The sequence below is a fragment of the Trachurus japonicus genome, chromosome 21, assembly GCF_045865225.1.
Source record: "Trachurus japonicus isolate A0001 chromosome 21, Traja_1.0".
Classification (NCBI taxonomy): domain Eukaryota; kingdom Metazoa; phylum Chordata; class Actinopteri; order Carangiformes; family Carangidae; genus Trachurus; species Trachurus japonicus.
This window is the reverse complement of record NC_140927.1, coordinates 17,657,585-17,671,658: the sequence shown is the minus strand read 5'-3', so window position 1 is coordinate 17,671,658 and position 14,074 is coordinate 17,657,585. Positions and strand designations below refer to the sequence as shown.

The 14,074-nt window shown below is 41.7% G+C and overlaps 1 protein-coding gene across 1 annotated transcript; it reads left to right on the top strand.

Moving 5' to 3' along the window:
* The first annotated feature begins 769 nt into the window (after window positions 1-769).
* Window positions 770-13,830, top strand: chn1 (chimerin 1). Its single transcript, XM_085764384.1, has 7 exons — window positions 770-4,966; window positions 6,252-6,336; window positions 9,347-9,520; window positions 11,043-11,120; window positions 11,852-11,989; window positions 12,490-12,595; window positions 12,987-13,830. Exons 1-7 carry the CDS (start codon window positions 4,715-4,717, stop codon window positions 13,156-13,158), a joined length of 1,005 nt encoding a protein of 334 aa, XP_085620510.1. The 5' UTR covers window positions 770-4,714; the 3' UTR covers window positions 13,159-13,830.
* The last annotated feature ends 244 nt before the right edge of the window (window positions 13,831-14,074 follow it).

Here is a 14,074-nt window from a genome sequence, read left to right as displayed (position 1 = left end):
AGCATGTGGTTTACATAGCTTAGGTTAACACTGCTAGCCTGGCTCCTCTTCTAATTAACATGTTGAATCTGTTTAACATCAAAATTTAATATCATCATTGATATAAATCTGGATTTTAAAAATGTGAAATACAGTTTTCAAAATGTCATCACTCTTCCTCACTTTCTCTGAATAGTGCATAAACACAAAAACACCACCAACATATTATTGACTGTGTTTATGTTTTATGGGAGTTATGATGATTACAGGTTGTGACTCCAACATCAAAATCCTAAATACGACTGTAAACCTCTGAAAGTTTAGACGTACATTCAGCCTGAAACCACCAAACATTGTTGCTTAATGTCAACCAAGTTCTGCTATTCACGGTAAGACAAAAATATTGTATTGTCAGTGTGTAACTTTTTTTTTTTTAGCAACAACGCTGTAAAACTCTTTAATTACAGAGACATCTTGAGTCTGAAAGTATGCTGTAGTGTAAACACAGAGATGTTTCCCATGACTATCCATGCTACGACATGCAAGTGCAGCATGATGCACAAATATTGGGTTGATGTAGATTTACTCATTTTAGTCTTCGAAAGAAAGGAACTAGTTACTCAAACTGTTGGACTAATCCTTTAAGAATATAGGTAAAGCATTTCAGGCATTAACTAAATCATTCTATCCTGTTATCATCACCCTGTTGCCAAAATAGCTGATGCACAATGAGGCATTCATCAAGCTCCAAACACTGGCATTCACACTGTTGTTGAGGGGGTGAGTGCTCCACACAGAGATAAAGAACCACTCAAGCTTTTTAATTATTCCTCACAACCATTTGTCATTCCATGTAAGACCCAGTCGTTCTTCATAAAAGCAGGTGATTCCCAAGTAGATGGCTGCGTGAAGACCAAATTGTTTCTCAAGATTGGATTAATGGCGGTGTTTACAATCGACTGACTGTAGCCTTATTGGCTTGGATCGTCATTCCACCACTATTTCGTGATTAAAAGTATGCATATGGATTCTTATATTTAAAAGTTAGGTTAGATTTTGTGCAACACTGTTTTATCTACAACACCAGAATTTGATAAAAGTGTAAAGGCTTTCTATCAAAGTCATGTTGTTTACTGTGAACGCAGAGTCTGACAGCAGTAATGTGATCACTGATTTGCTTCCATGTCATTGAAGCACTGAGTCACTGCTACATTGGGCACTGTGTATCTGGCATGTTCAGACTGCACTGGTTAAGTCATCCCATGCATCCATTGGGATTCAGGTTCAGTGATGAAATATTCCTCTTTTAAAAGGATTTCAAAGAGCAGACAGGTGGCACTGATTTAACCATGTTCATGCGGGTTTTTATCCCTCTGGAGGAAAAAAAAAGGACAAGCTGGGATAAATCCACGCTTAAAATGCTGCTGTGACTATACCTTCACACTGTGCATTGTGTCCCACGCATGCTCTGACCTTGCTGCCTGAATAGCAAACAGTGATAGCAACCAACCATACATCACTGTCAAAGCACAGGCTGTTCTGGCCACATCCAGGTAATCTATCCGTTCCAGTGACTGTGGTGCAATTTGCTCTGTGTTTCCTGCAAGCCAAGCAAAACAGCAACAATTTGCGCCGCATCCTCTGCATATGTGGTATTTCCTGGCAGTGGCGGCTCAACCATATGGAGCCTTTGTCTATCTCTGATTCACTTTGGACTGGGCTTTTGGCTGCCAGGTCCTTAATGAATGATTATGTAATGAAAAAGTATTTTATTACAATATGCTGCATTTCAAATAGCTACAAAATGTAAATGAAACACTTTAAGTGCTATCACAGTACCAACATGCAGGGCAGGATTCAGATTTGTTGTGGTCATTTCACACACTTGACGGCACGTAGCTCTCCTGAAAGTGACCAGTGAGCAGACATCCCACTGACTGACATCACTACTCTATACTCTTGGTGTTTATCATGAATTACTCACTCTCGCTCTCGTCATCATGCTGTAGTTTCCGCTTACGTAACATTATGTAACGACATGTTTTGCAGCTTTGCTAAAGGATGAGTTTGGTTCATGAGGAGCGCTTGGCATTAATTCGAAGCCCTTTAGTTGTTGCGCATAGCACTTCAACTGCAGGTCGTTGCTTTCGCTGTGAATCGTGAATTGGATTATGAGGTTATTTATTTAGCTCAAGTGAAGTGTGTTATGTGAGAGGCTGGGATGGAAGATAGAAATCATAGCCCTGAGAGTTTGCGATCAGATCACAGGATGTTCTCTTAATGGCTCTTATGTCTGTGCTGGGTCAGCTGTGCATTAGAAGAACATTTCATAACGTAACAACCACCCCTCAGAAATAGTCGCCAGAGTCTTCAGCGGCTTAATGGCTTAAAAGGAGGTGGGTGGGAGAGAGGACATAAAGTTTAACCAACGAATGTGAAAGTTTGTGATTGTACTGGTTTCTGGGTCAAAGCAGAATCAAATTGTTTTATAGCAGAAGCAAATGACTGCATAAATCTTACAATGTGGCAGGATCCAGACACTCAGATAAGCTCAGATTTCCAGGCTGGACACAGAAGGACATTACAGAGATGGAGAAGATACAGCATTGTATACATCCATCCTCAAGAGTCCCGTCTCTGGACATGTTTGGGGGAAACAAGCAAATCAATCAGTGTCAATTAGAGCTGCGTTCAAAGTAAACCACATCCTGGGAGTCAGACGCTCATTCTGCACTTAACAGCGGGAAACTCAGTTACGCTGCAAAAAAACCCTCTAAAGTGCTCAGGGGTCTGAGAGGATGAACCGGTGCATATAAAAGGCTCTTACAGACTTTTATCTCTACCACTCTCAGGTACCCTCCTGAGTAGAGACTTTCACTGAGCACGGGAGAGGAGAGCTTCACTGGAAACCTTCATGTCTTTCATGTTTCTGTCAGACACCACAGTTTGGGATGCCATTCTACATAAGTACACTGATCTTCAAAGCCCTTCTCCCGCTCCCCGCCACCGCTCCTGCTCTCATTTTCCATCTACCCCTCTGCTGAGGATGGAGCGAGCAAGAGCTACAACAGTCACTCATTGATTTCCGAAGGAGAGTGCGTGCAGTCACTTCCTCTCTCCCAGCTGTCTCCCACAGAGGTGAGAACGTCGCACTTTAGCAGCTGAGTCTGAATTATAGGCTCTGAGACGTGGGAGCGTAATCACATTTGACGTGCAGTGTGAATTGCAGGAGCAGGTTGCGGATCCTTTCTCCCACATCACTGTTGCGATGCTATATTTGATACTTCATTTGCATACACACAACACTGTGCTTGCATCAGTCTGAACCTCAAGGAAAATGAACATTCAGACAAAGACTGTAAAGACAACGACAACATCCCAGCCTCCCAATCACACGCCAGCCACAGACACAAGTCGTTTAATTCTTTATTGCATATTTTACCATAAAGGATGGAATAAATTGCAGAGGATGGTGAATATTGATTTATAGCACAAATTATTAAACTACTTTGTTATTGCGTGACATTTAAAATGATTTGAAAATTGATTCACTTGGGGTGTTTACATTATTTACTGATAAGATGTAGAGTCTGTCTCATAAACAAAGGCAATTCAGAGCGTTTCATTTAACCCAGAAAAAAAAAAACAAGGGCACAAATACACAAACGTCCTCCTCTCAAACAGAGCATTGGGATTTTAATCTGAGTGTCACATTAGAAATTTCAAAGCTGTTTCTTCATCAATGGTTTGATGAAACACAATCTGCCCTCTTTAATTAACAGAGCTCTTCATGTTTCTATTTCTTTCTTCGTTTTATGTTTTGTTTTTCTTACTTTTTTTTATCCAAATGCTGCTGAATATGAAATGTATTTGATCTTTATGACAGCCAGAGTATCACTATGTGTAATCGGTGATGTCATATATTGCCTTCATGCTTTTGTGCTCTTGCTCTTTGTGGTCCCAGTCATGACCAGTTTCTGTGGCAACACGATTTTGAAAATAGCTCCTCTCTCCAACGGCCCACTGCTGTCGCAAGTTGTGCAGCCTACTCTTGATGCATGACTCATTCATTGCTCATTATCATCCCACTCTCATTGCATACTATCCAGACTCCCTCCCCTCCCTTGCCTGGGTATCTCATGGAGATGGTTGTGTTGTGTGGGGGGCGGGGGAGGTGGCTATACTACAAAGCTGGTGTATCCATGCTGCGATTGGCTGGTGGGGTCCATTTAATCTGCTGTGGCTGCTCCAGGATCCGCCCCCTGTTCCTCCTCCCCCTCGCTCTGACCGCCCTGACAGCATCCGTACACAACACTGTGCTTGCTGTCTCTGTTCCAGGGAGAATATCAGCTCCACACAGGGAGGAGAGGATTAGCGCAGCCACTCAGCTCATCTGCATACACGTTCCCAGAGAACCACATGAGCACCCAGGGCTGCACCTCTTTTGTATAAAACCTGGCACTCCTATCACAGAGGCTCCACTTGATCTACTGTCACTGCTGTGAGAGGATTTAATCAGGACCACTATTTTTTTTCTTCTTTTGGACTCTTTTAGATGACTTCTATGATTTTTGTTGTCTGTGATGTCTCTGTTCAACTGGGACGATGCAATTAATATCATTTGATAGAGACTTGCTCTGAGCATCAAGGACTTTTTTTTACCCTTGTTTATTTCTTTTGTACTTTTCTTCTGGGTTTGTTCCTTCATCTTGTTTTGGGAAACAGCAGCACCAGCATGCCATCTAGAGAGTCCTACGAGGTTCACAAGGAAGAGAAGTCCCTGGTGCAAAAGGCCAAGAGAGAGGCCAATCAGGAGGATATTCTGGCGGCCGCTCTGGGGATGAGGATGGGGCCACAGAAACCTCCAGCCACTTTCTGGCAGCCACTTAAACTATTCGCCTATTCACAGCTCACCTCACTGGTACGCAGAGCCACGCTGAAGGAGAGCGACCGCACACCAAAATCTGAGAAAGTCCACAACTTCAAGGTGAGACAGAGTCAACTCCAGGAAGTCTTGTCAGCTGTTGCAACTCCAAATTGTTTCTTTTAATTTCATCATGATGTGTGGCCAGAGGGCTGCTTCCAGTGCTTCCCTTGTGGGAGATGGAAGAAGGGGTGGGGTGGGGTGTGTGTAACTGAGTGGGAGAGAGGGGATGAAAAACAGAACTGTTTTGGTCTGTCCAGTGAGCTTCTATCAAAAGAAAATCTGTCGGGTGGTCTGTGGACCACTGCTGTTAGTTTGAGCACCAGATGGACAGATTAGGCCAGTGGAGAGGGGAAACAGTGGAGGAGTGTATCCCTGTTTGGCTCAGGCTCTCTCTCCTAGTTTGGCTGGTTAATGGGATGGAGAGCAGGGGGTGAAATATTGCCTTCGAGGCTTTCAAACTGCTGATGCTCACTGGTCTATTTCTGTTGCTTTGTTCCCTTGTATTGCTGAATGTTGCATTTCAACATTATAAGAGCCTTCACGATCAAGCAGGAGTGTAGAATAATGAAATATTTTGATGTATAAATGTACCAAACAGTAATATCTTTGTGCGAAAACATATCTTTTAAATTTAAAACTTTACAAATCAAGCGCTTGGATGGTTTTATCTTAACATTTATGTTCTTCTCTGTAACAATATGTTTGGGCTAAATGGTTTTGTCTTTTTTGTGTGAATTATTTTATATGATGGGGGCTGCTGCTGTTGTACACCAGTACAATTATCAGTTTGATATCTTCATATCAAAACCCTTTTGAATTACCCAAATTAATTTCTTTTAGTCAGTGCAGGTAGCACAGACTGAAGAGATACTGTATGTGCTACATTATAATCTCTCCATGCTGTACACATTAAAAGAAATGGCACATGACAACAACACTGCAGGTGATGAGAGCAGGAACTGGAAGAGGTGTGGAGAGCTTGTTCCCAGAGGCCTCCCTGATTGGCTGTGCTATTGTTAGCTGGTTAAAAGTTGGGGGGTTCCCTGACAACCTGCACCTTCACTCAGGTGAAGTGTCAAATCCTGCTGTGCTATGATGGCAAACCCTCCCCTGGTTGCAGTCGCTGCTGCGCCCACCTCAGTATTGTCAGTTTGAGGGCCTGTTTGAACAACAACCCATAATCCTCCTCCTCTGCCTCCTCTAGGGTAGCAGCAGCACCCATGGGCCTGCTGTGGGAGAGGATGGGTTGTTTATGGCGGGAATGGGCGCTGCCACCCGCTGCTCTCCCTGCGTTGGGTCATCGCTCTTCATCACTAATATCTGTCTGTCTCTCTTTCTGTTGTAGGTCCATACGTTTCGAGGGCCTCACTGGTGTGAACACTGTGCCAACTTCATGTGGGGACTGATGGCACAGGGAGTCAAATGTGCAGGTACATCTTGTTCTAATTTACACAGTGTTATATAAACTGTCCCGATCACATCACAGCATCTTGTTACATTCATGGCGCGCAAAGTGGGCATTACTCTATATGGGTTACTTGGTTTTTAGTGCATCTGGAGCTGGATTATTCAATTTTAATCTAAAATCCCAACAGTAGTTTGTGGATTATGAGTTGTATAACAGAGTGACATTATGGGTCTATAGCCATGATGTAACAGGTACGTATGTTTCTCGATGCTGGGGGTCTTAGTTTTGACCTACTTTTGTCTTCACTGGGGTTGTGGATGTGCTGACAGATCTTTTCAACCAACTCAGTTCAAATGTTTATTCTTTCCTTTTTATTATTCGATTTACAAATGCTGACAAGTTCTTCTCAGCTAATGGTCATACACTGCCTGGCATCATCATGTCATTATTACATTAACATAGGCTGACAGTGTACTTCCACGATTTTGATGGGTAAAACACGAGGTAGCCTACTATAAACGGAAAAAACACAAAAGCAACAAAACGGTAACTATATTCTCATGCATATGAAAATCTGTGTTGTACTTCTCGGCACTTTGATGAATGCATTATGTCAATATGAGCTACACATTTGAAAAAAAGAAATATTCACAGCCACTCTGTCTAGATATGTATTTACTTTGTGTGATAGATTTAACATACAGGCACTCAGTCCTGTCACTGTTAGGGAAATGGTTCAGCTATATTTACCCATTTGCTTGTCAGATACTGTGATGAGATTTCTGCTCCACTGTAGCTGTTTCTGGATTTCCTCTCCCATCCCAGAATAGTGCGATAATACACTCTGAAGTGTGTCTTCAATGTTTTATTGATGAAACAAAGTGTGTCATAGAAATCTGTGGGAGCTTCGATATCAATTATTTATGTTTTTGATTTTGAAAGCTTACAGAGATTGAAATAAAGGCACATATGATCGGAGCGGGTCTTCATCCACTCATATACATCCTCATTCCTTCACATTCAGACACAGCTACCAGAATCTAGGGCAGCGAAGTCTCACATGATGCTCAAATTTGCATACCAAAAAAATGTTCTTCCACCCCCTTTTTCCTTTTTGTATGTGTGAACTGTTTTTGGCCGAGTGCCAGAAATCCAGCCTCTGCTTGTGCTTGTTGTACCACATTTCCTCATCAGAGTACGCCCCCCCCCCAGCCTCATCCCATCATGCCCATGAAGGAAAACAAAGCTGGCATGTCTCTTTAATGAGGAGCAGGGGCTCGGAGCGTGGGGAAGGAGCTCTGTTTCCACACACATTAAAATTCAGCGGCTTCAACTAAAGAGCTAGGTCACGCAGCTCAACCCCTATTTAACTTAAACACTTGGTAGAAAAACCCAAAACATCTAACACATAAGAGCGGTGGTTTTTGTTTTTCGAACCAGTCGGAGAGAGAGACCGGTTTCAACTGGTAACTCGACTTGGTTAGACACGGTGATAATGTGCTGATTAGAAATTAGCAGCCAGCCACCATTAAACCACTTCCCAAAGCCCTTTGGCCAAAACTGATCTGCAGCCTCCTCGCCATAGCAACACAGACAGAGCTGACGGTGCAGTAAAGCAGCATCCCCTGTCTCCCGGTGTCCCTTGGGCCTATATGCCTCACCCTCACCCACCCCACCTGGGACCCCGGGCCATCAGTGTGCTCCCATGGACACCAGGAGCTCAGCAGACCTGTGTCTGATGACAGGACCGCCTCTATTATACTGCCTGTCTCATATCCTTAAGAGAATCATCTCTTAAGGTAATTACATTTCTGCATCAATGCATATAAATGCAGACTGCATGAATTTCTCAAGGGACCCATATTAATCTAAATATTGTCTGAGGTCCCGCTAAGGCTTAGATTCTTGGCTTTCAATGAGAGATTTTTTCAGATTAAAAAGTAGTTAATCTTCTGAGGAAACAAAAACGTTACTTTTTATGTTTTAGAAATCAAAAAAGCACATGGCGTTTATCAGAAAAAAAAAAAACCCTTTCAGAACTTGGAAGCAGCTCAAAAGATCTAAGAGCTTGAAGAGCTGCCCCATTTTAGTCTGGGAAACTAGGTCTAGTGTAGCCCGCAGCGCCTCAATTGCTGCTTCCACATCCATTGTGTGTGAGCTTGGATATGGAAAAGAATAGAGTGCAGCAGCAGCAGCGGCGCTGATTGTCCCTCCTCCAGGCCACAGTGTTTTCACTGTTCCTCTAATTCCCTCCATGCATCTCCCTTACATCAGAGCTGCAGATTCTCTCTCCCTCTCTCTGTGTGTGCTCTGCTCTCCACGGGCTCCTCTGTTCCCGACAAGGTGAATCCTGCCCTGAAACAGCTGTGCCTCAGGCCCCGGCCACTGTGTCTGAAGACAACACACAATGTGGGGATACTTCCACTGACATCATGACTAATGTGCTATTTAAACACCTAAAGAGACTAATTTAATGTCTGAAAATAAAGAAAAAACGGTCAAATTGGGATTTCCTCACATGGTTACCGCAAAATTATCAAATAATTTTAGCCTGTTATTTAAATAAGAAACAACAAGATTAACATCCTGCCTTCTGGTTCTGGTTCATTGTTGTTTTATTTATAATATATCTGATATTAGTGATAAATAAATGGCTCTCTGGAGGTGACTCTGGGGCTCAAGGTGACTCCAATGCCATGTGTGGTAGAGAGAAAGGAGCTCTCCAGTGGTCTCATGACATTATAGGCAGCAAATATTGATCAAGGGAATTAACACTGCAGTGCAAGCCAAAACACACACAGAAACCATCCAACCAAACTGAAATTAACCTGGTGCCGAATGTGAATTTCCATAATAGCCGTCAGTTGAGAGATAAAACGACTGAACCGTACGAAATCATTCAGTTGACTTTGTTTGCTGGTTGACAAATTTTATAGCGTAAATATGAACTCCGCCTCTCCATTATGACTACTGTTTTTTTTTTTATCCTGCAAAAATTCATGAGCTACACCTGCTGCTTCTCTCTTTTGTAGACTGCGGTCTGAACGTCCACAAACAATGCTCATCACTGGTACCCAACGACTGCAAACCAGACCTGAGACACATCCGAAAAGTCTACAGCTGTGACCTCACGACCCTGGTGCAGGCTTATAACACAGCGCGACCCATGGTGGTGGACATGTGCATACGAGAGATCGAGTCCAGAGGTTAGTTCAGGACATGTGTGTGTGTGTGTGTGTGTTTGTGTGTATGTTTGTGTCAAACACCTAGTGAGAAAAATAATCCCCAAGATGAACATGTGATAAATGAAGTTTAAATACCAGCTGAATCAATTTTAAGCTCCAACAACTTTAAAGTTAGACAGTAATTGGCTGAGTGGAGAATTTCCACTGAGGAATGAAATGCTGCAAAGTGGGGAGGGAGGATTATGGAAGTGAAGAAAGGCCATAATACTTTAAGCAACCAAATACCTGAACACTGAAATTCAAATGTCACTTCTTTCTGTCTCTGGTTGCTCATCAAGTCTCGAAATTCTCGACATTTTGCTCTATAGCTTCAATTTCAACTTCAAATTTATTTTGAACATTTGGGTGTTACTACTGTAACTCTCTCTTTTATAATTCCTTTTCATTTAACTGACAAAATGCAACCTAATGACCTGATAAAGGTCTGATCAATTTGCTCAAGATGGATTGATTATCTATAATTCTGAAGTTTAAAATGGTGTTGGACTTAACCCAATCCAATTTTGGCACTTATTTTACATTACATAAATTTGAAATCTGAAAATGACCAATTAAACAACTGAATATTGATTGAATACTAATTTGATAAAATCTACAAAATAATGCTAAATAACGTTTTTTCTTTGACTTTCACAATTTTAAAGTTTCTAGAAATTTTGCAGAAGGTCATTTAAACGTCATAAAATCCGAAAATTGTGAAAGGAAAGCATTTTAAACTATTAATAAAGTAGAATTTAAATACCAATTATTGATTACATGTAATTTAAACCAATTTAAACCAAAACATTACTGCCTTTGCTTCCATAATTACATTACATACTCAGTTTTATTATGACTCCTTGAAAACCATTCATTATCAACATTTTTAGCTGGAGAAAGAAAGCCTTTCATACGATGCCTTTAAAATGCAAGTTAATGGCTCTTGGTTATAGCTGATGACCCTTGTTGTAAAACATCTTTCCTTTGATTTTACAGTCAGTGATCTACATTAGAAACTACAGACGTTGAGATTGAGGTGTTAAAAGTCAGACTGCATTACTAACTAACTAATGTATTATTTTTTTCTTGGGGTGGTGGGGGGTGTACTGTTGACTGGGAGGACTGATGAGTGTGGTGGTAATTGTAAACCTGTAATGAGGAATACATTACTCCGTTTCCTGCTGCCTTTGTTGATTGTGTTTCGGTTAAATCATTCAACTATGTAGGAAACTCATTGCTCCCTTATTGTCTCCCCTCTAACGTACATCTGTAGCTAAGTTTGATTTATGTCTTTATTATTTTACCCAGTGATGCAGAAAACTGTTTGCATCTGCCCATGTCGTTCCATTGTGTGACACTGTGGACATTAATTTCTTATGCATATTTAAGAGTGTTTAATGGTGTTTCCTAAATTACCCACGGCGACATGTGCAGGTGAATTTTTCCACATTACTTGTGACAGCCGTGACAACGTCTGAAAGGTTGTTTATGTTTGTTCCTGAAGGGCTGAAGTCTGAAGGCCTCTACAGAGTGTCGGGATTCAGTGATTCAGTGGAAGAAGTCAAGACGACATTTGACAAAGGTACTCCTTCCTTGTTTTATGGATTTCTGTCAACGTACAACATGACAATTGACGTTGCGTGCTTACATATGTTTGCATAAGACGCACAGAACATTTCAGATTAATGAGAAAGTGACACATTAGTGAAGGATTAGTGTCCATCTGGGAGAGCAGATCCTATGCTGACATGTCCCTCTCACGCAGGGCTTCACAGTGTGGGCAGAGACGGGGGGACCTGAGGGGATACTAACCATGGATTGTACTCTCTCTGCTTTAAACAAAGCTGTAAAAAAAACTCTTCTGCTGTGTTGGGATTCAGTAGTATAGACTTAGTGAGAATGAGCCTGTCTTGGTCCAGCGCAGTGTGAATTTTAACTGTAAGAAAAACCCTGCAGCAGTCAGCTGAACTCTTAGCCAGATCCGCATGTGGGGGATCATCCATGACAGAGTGTCATTCCAGCTCACAGCACTGTGATGTTCAGTCTGCCAGCACAAGTAGGCCATGGCCCGCTCTGGAACGCATGCATAACCGAGGGAAAGTCAGAATAAAACAGGCCAGGCGGATGATAGCAGCTACTTTGCAAAAAAATAGAGCGAGAGTAGTTTTTTTCCCCACTCACTGTAACACAATCTCTTTATTCTTCAATTCACACTGTGATGTGAAAGTGCTGATGTGAGACATTTTTTTTTTTTTTACAGTATGGCTATTTTTCTTCTTCTTGTCTCTTTTATTCCATCACGCGTCCTCACAGATGGCGAGAAGGCAGACATCTCAGTGAACGCCTATGAAGACATCAATATCATCACGGGTGCGCTGAAACTGTACCTCAGGGATTTGCCCGTTCCCATCATCTCGTATGACGCTTACCCCAGGTTCATCGAGGCTGCAAGTACGTCACAACTACACAGATTAGTTCACAACAAACCTCAGTCACCATTAAACTTTATGTCAAACTTTATAGTCATACTGGATCACTGTACGTGGCTGGTTGTTGTGATTGTGTTTTTCCTCCTGGAGCTATCCACCACAACCTCAATAATTAAGAGCTACCGTTTTATGGTATATTGAGTGAAAAGAGACAAAGCATTATTTACAAAACACAGTCAATGAATTTCTAAACTCAGTAAAGTGTTCAACTCTCATTGTGCAACTAATTTGTGTCCCAAACTTGGATAAAAGAAAAAGACAAAAGAGAAAACTGTACATTAAACAGCACAGGGTTAATTTGCATAAACTATATCAAACTGCATGCCCTCCTCAGACTTCCTCTCAGAGACTAATGGCTTTTATTACCCCACAGGAAATAAGTACATTGATTCCTGTTTGTGTCCTACTGAGGTCAGACAGTTTTCTGGCCACTCTAACAGCACAATCCTCTCTGTTTCCCAGAGCTAACAGACCCAGAAAAGAAACTGGAAGCTTTCCGCGAGGCCCTGGCTCTGCTGCCGCCATCGCACTGCGAAACTCTCAAGTACCTCATGGCACACTTGAAAAGGTAAGCAGTCTGGTCAGACGCTTTAAGAACAAAGGGACTGTGTGAAAGTTATTACAAGGAGGGATTTCAGAAGAAGTGGTTGTTCGTGTGTTTTCTGCTAGCACAGAAGACCTTAGTGGTACTCAAAGTATTGAATATGCAGGAAACAGGGCCCATCAATTATTTATCTTACCAATGAGTGAACTGCTGTGCAATTTGGTGGTTCAAATTATAACTATAGTGTTGACTTTGAGATATGATCAGGAGTGAGGTATGAGTGACTATGTTACAATGTTTCTCTTTGAGCAAATAAAACAGGACTTCTCAACAATAACTTTCCCTGCAGTCTCTAAAACACTTTCATTTTCAGAGTGTAGCCTACCTCTAATCTAACTCTAACACCTATTTGCAGGGTAACACAGAATGAAAAATTCAACCTCATGAACGCAGAGAACCTCGCCATTGTTTTTGGACCCACCCTCATGCGTGCACCAAACCTGGACGCCATAACAGCGCTCAATGACATCCGCTACCAGAGACAAGTGGTGGAGGTGCTCATTAAAAAGGAAGATGTGCTCTTCTGAACACAGATCAGGACTTCTCTACAGTTCTCTAGTCATTCTTTTGTGTAAAGACTCGATTGACTGTTTGTATTACCTTTATTGATACATTTTTTTAAATGCCCTGTGTATGGACTAGTGCTGACCTAACATCTGTCCTCCCCTGTAGTGGGTGTGGATGATGAACCTGACACTTGTGCGTACTCTATGTCTCCCCATTTTTGTCGGGGGATTTTCGGAAACTGACAGGCCAGCATGCATGGTGCGAGGTCTTTGTTGCTTTGTAGTCGTAACCCAGCATGTGTTAAACATTGTGTAACGCTGTGATTTTGCTTTGGTCTGTTCTTTAGAAGTTATAGTCCACATTCCCAGCTGCCTGCTGCGCAGTTATTACCGTGAAACATTGTATAGCTGGATGTAAAAAAAATAATAATAAGCTACTGATTTTTCGGGGGTAATTTTTATGATGCTGTATTTTTTTATCTTCTCAACAGTTTTTATGTAACCTGCAGTTCTTAGTTGAATGAGCCTCTCCTGTTAAAGTGTACACACTGGTGCATTTGCCTGACCGTAACATTTTTATTGTGTTATAAAACAGCAGCATTATTTGTGAATTTAATTTTTTACCGTAATGTTTTTGTACACAACTTGTGCATGATCACTTTAATTTATTAAACCTTACTCTGAGAAATCAAATGCTTTATGACTCTTGTGAATTGCCATAATTATAAAAAAAAAACTATTTCTAATAAAAGCAGGAACCATGTTACAGCCATTAAGGTTAGGCTACGATTCCAATTTTCATTTTCGTTTACTCCTGTTTTTGGTCTCCACCGACTCCTGAGGAAGATTCCTGGATCTTCAGCACCACCATGATCCCCAGACGGATTATTGCTTCAGCTAATGCTATCAGTGGCGAAAGCAGTTATCTTCACATCCC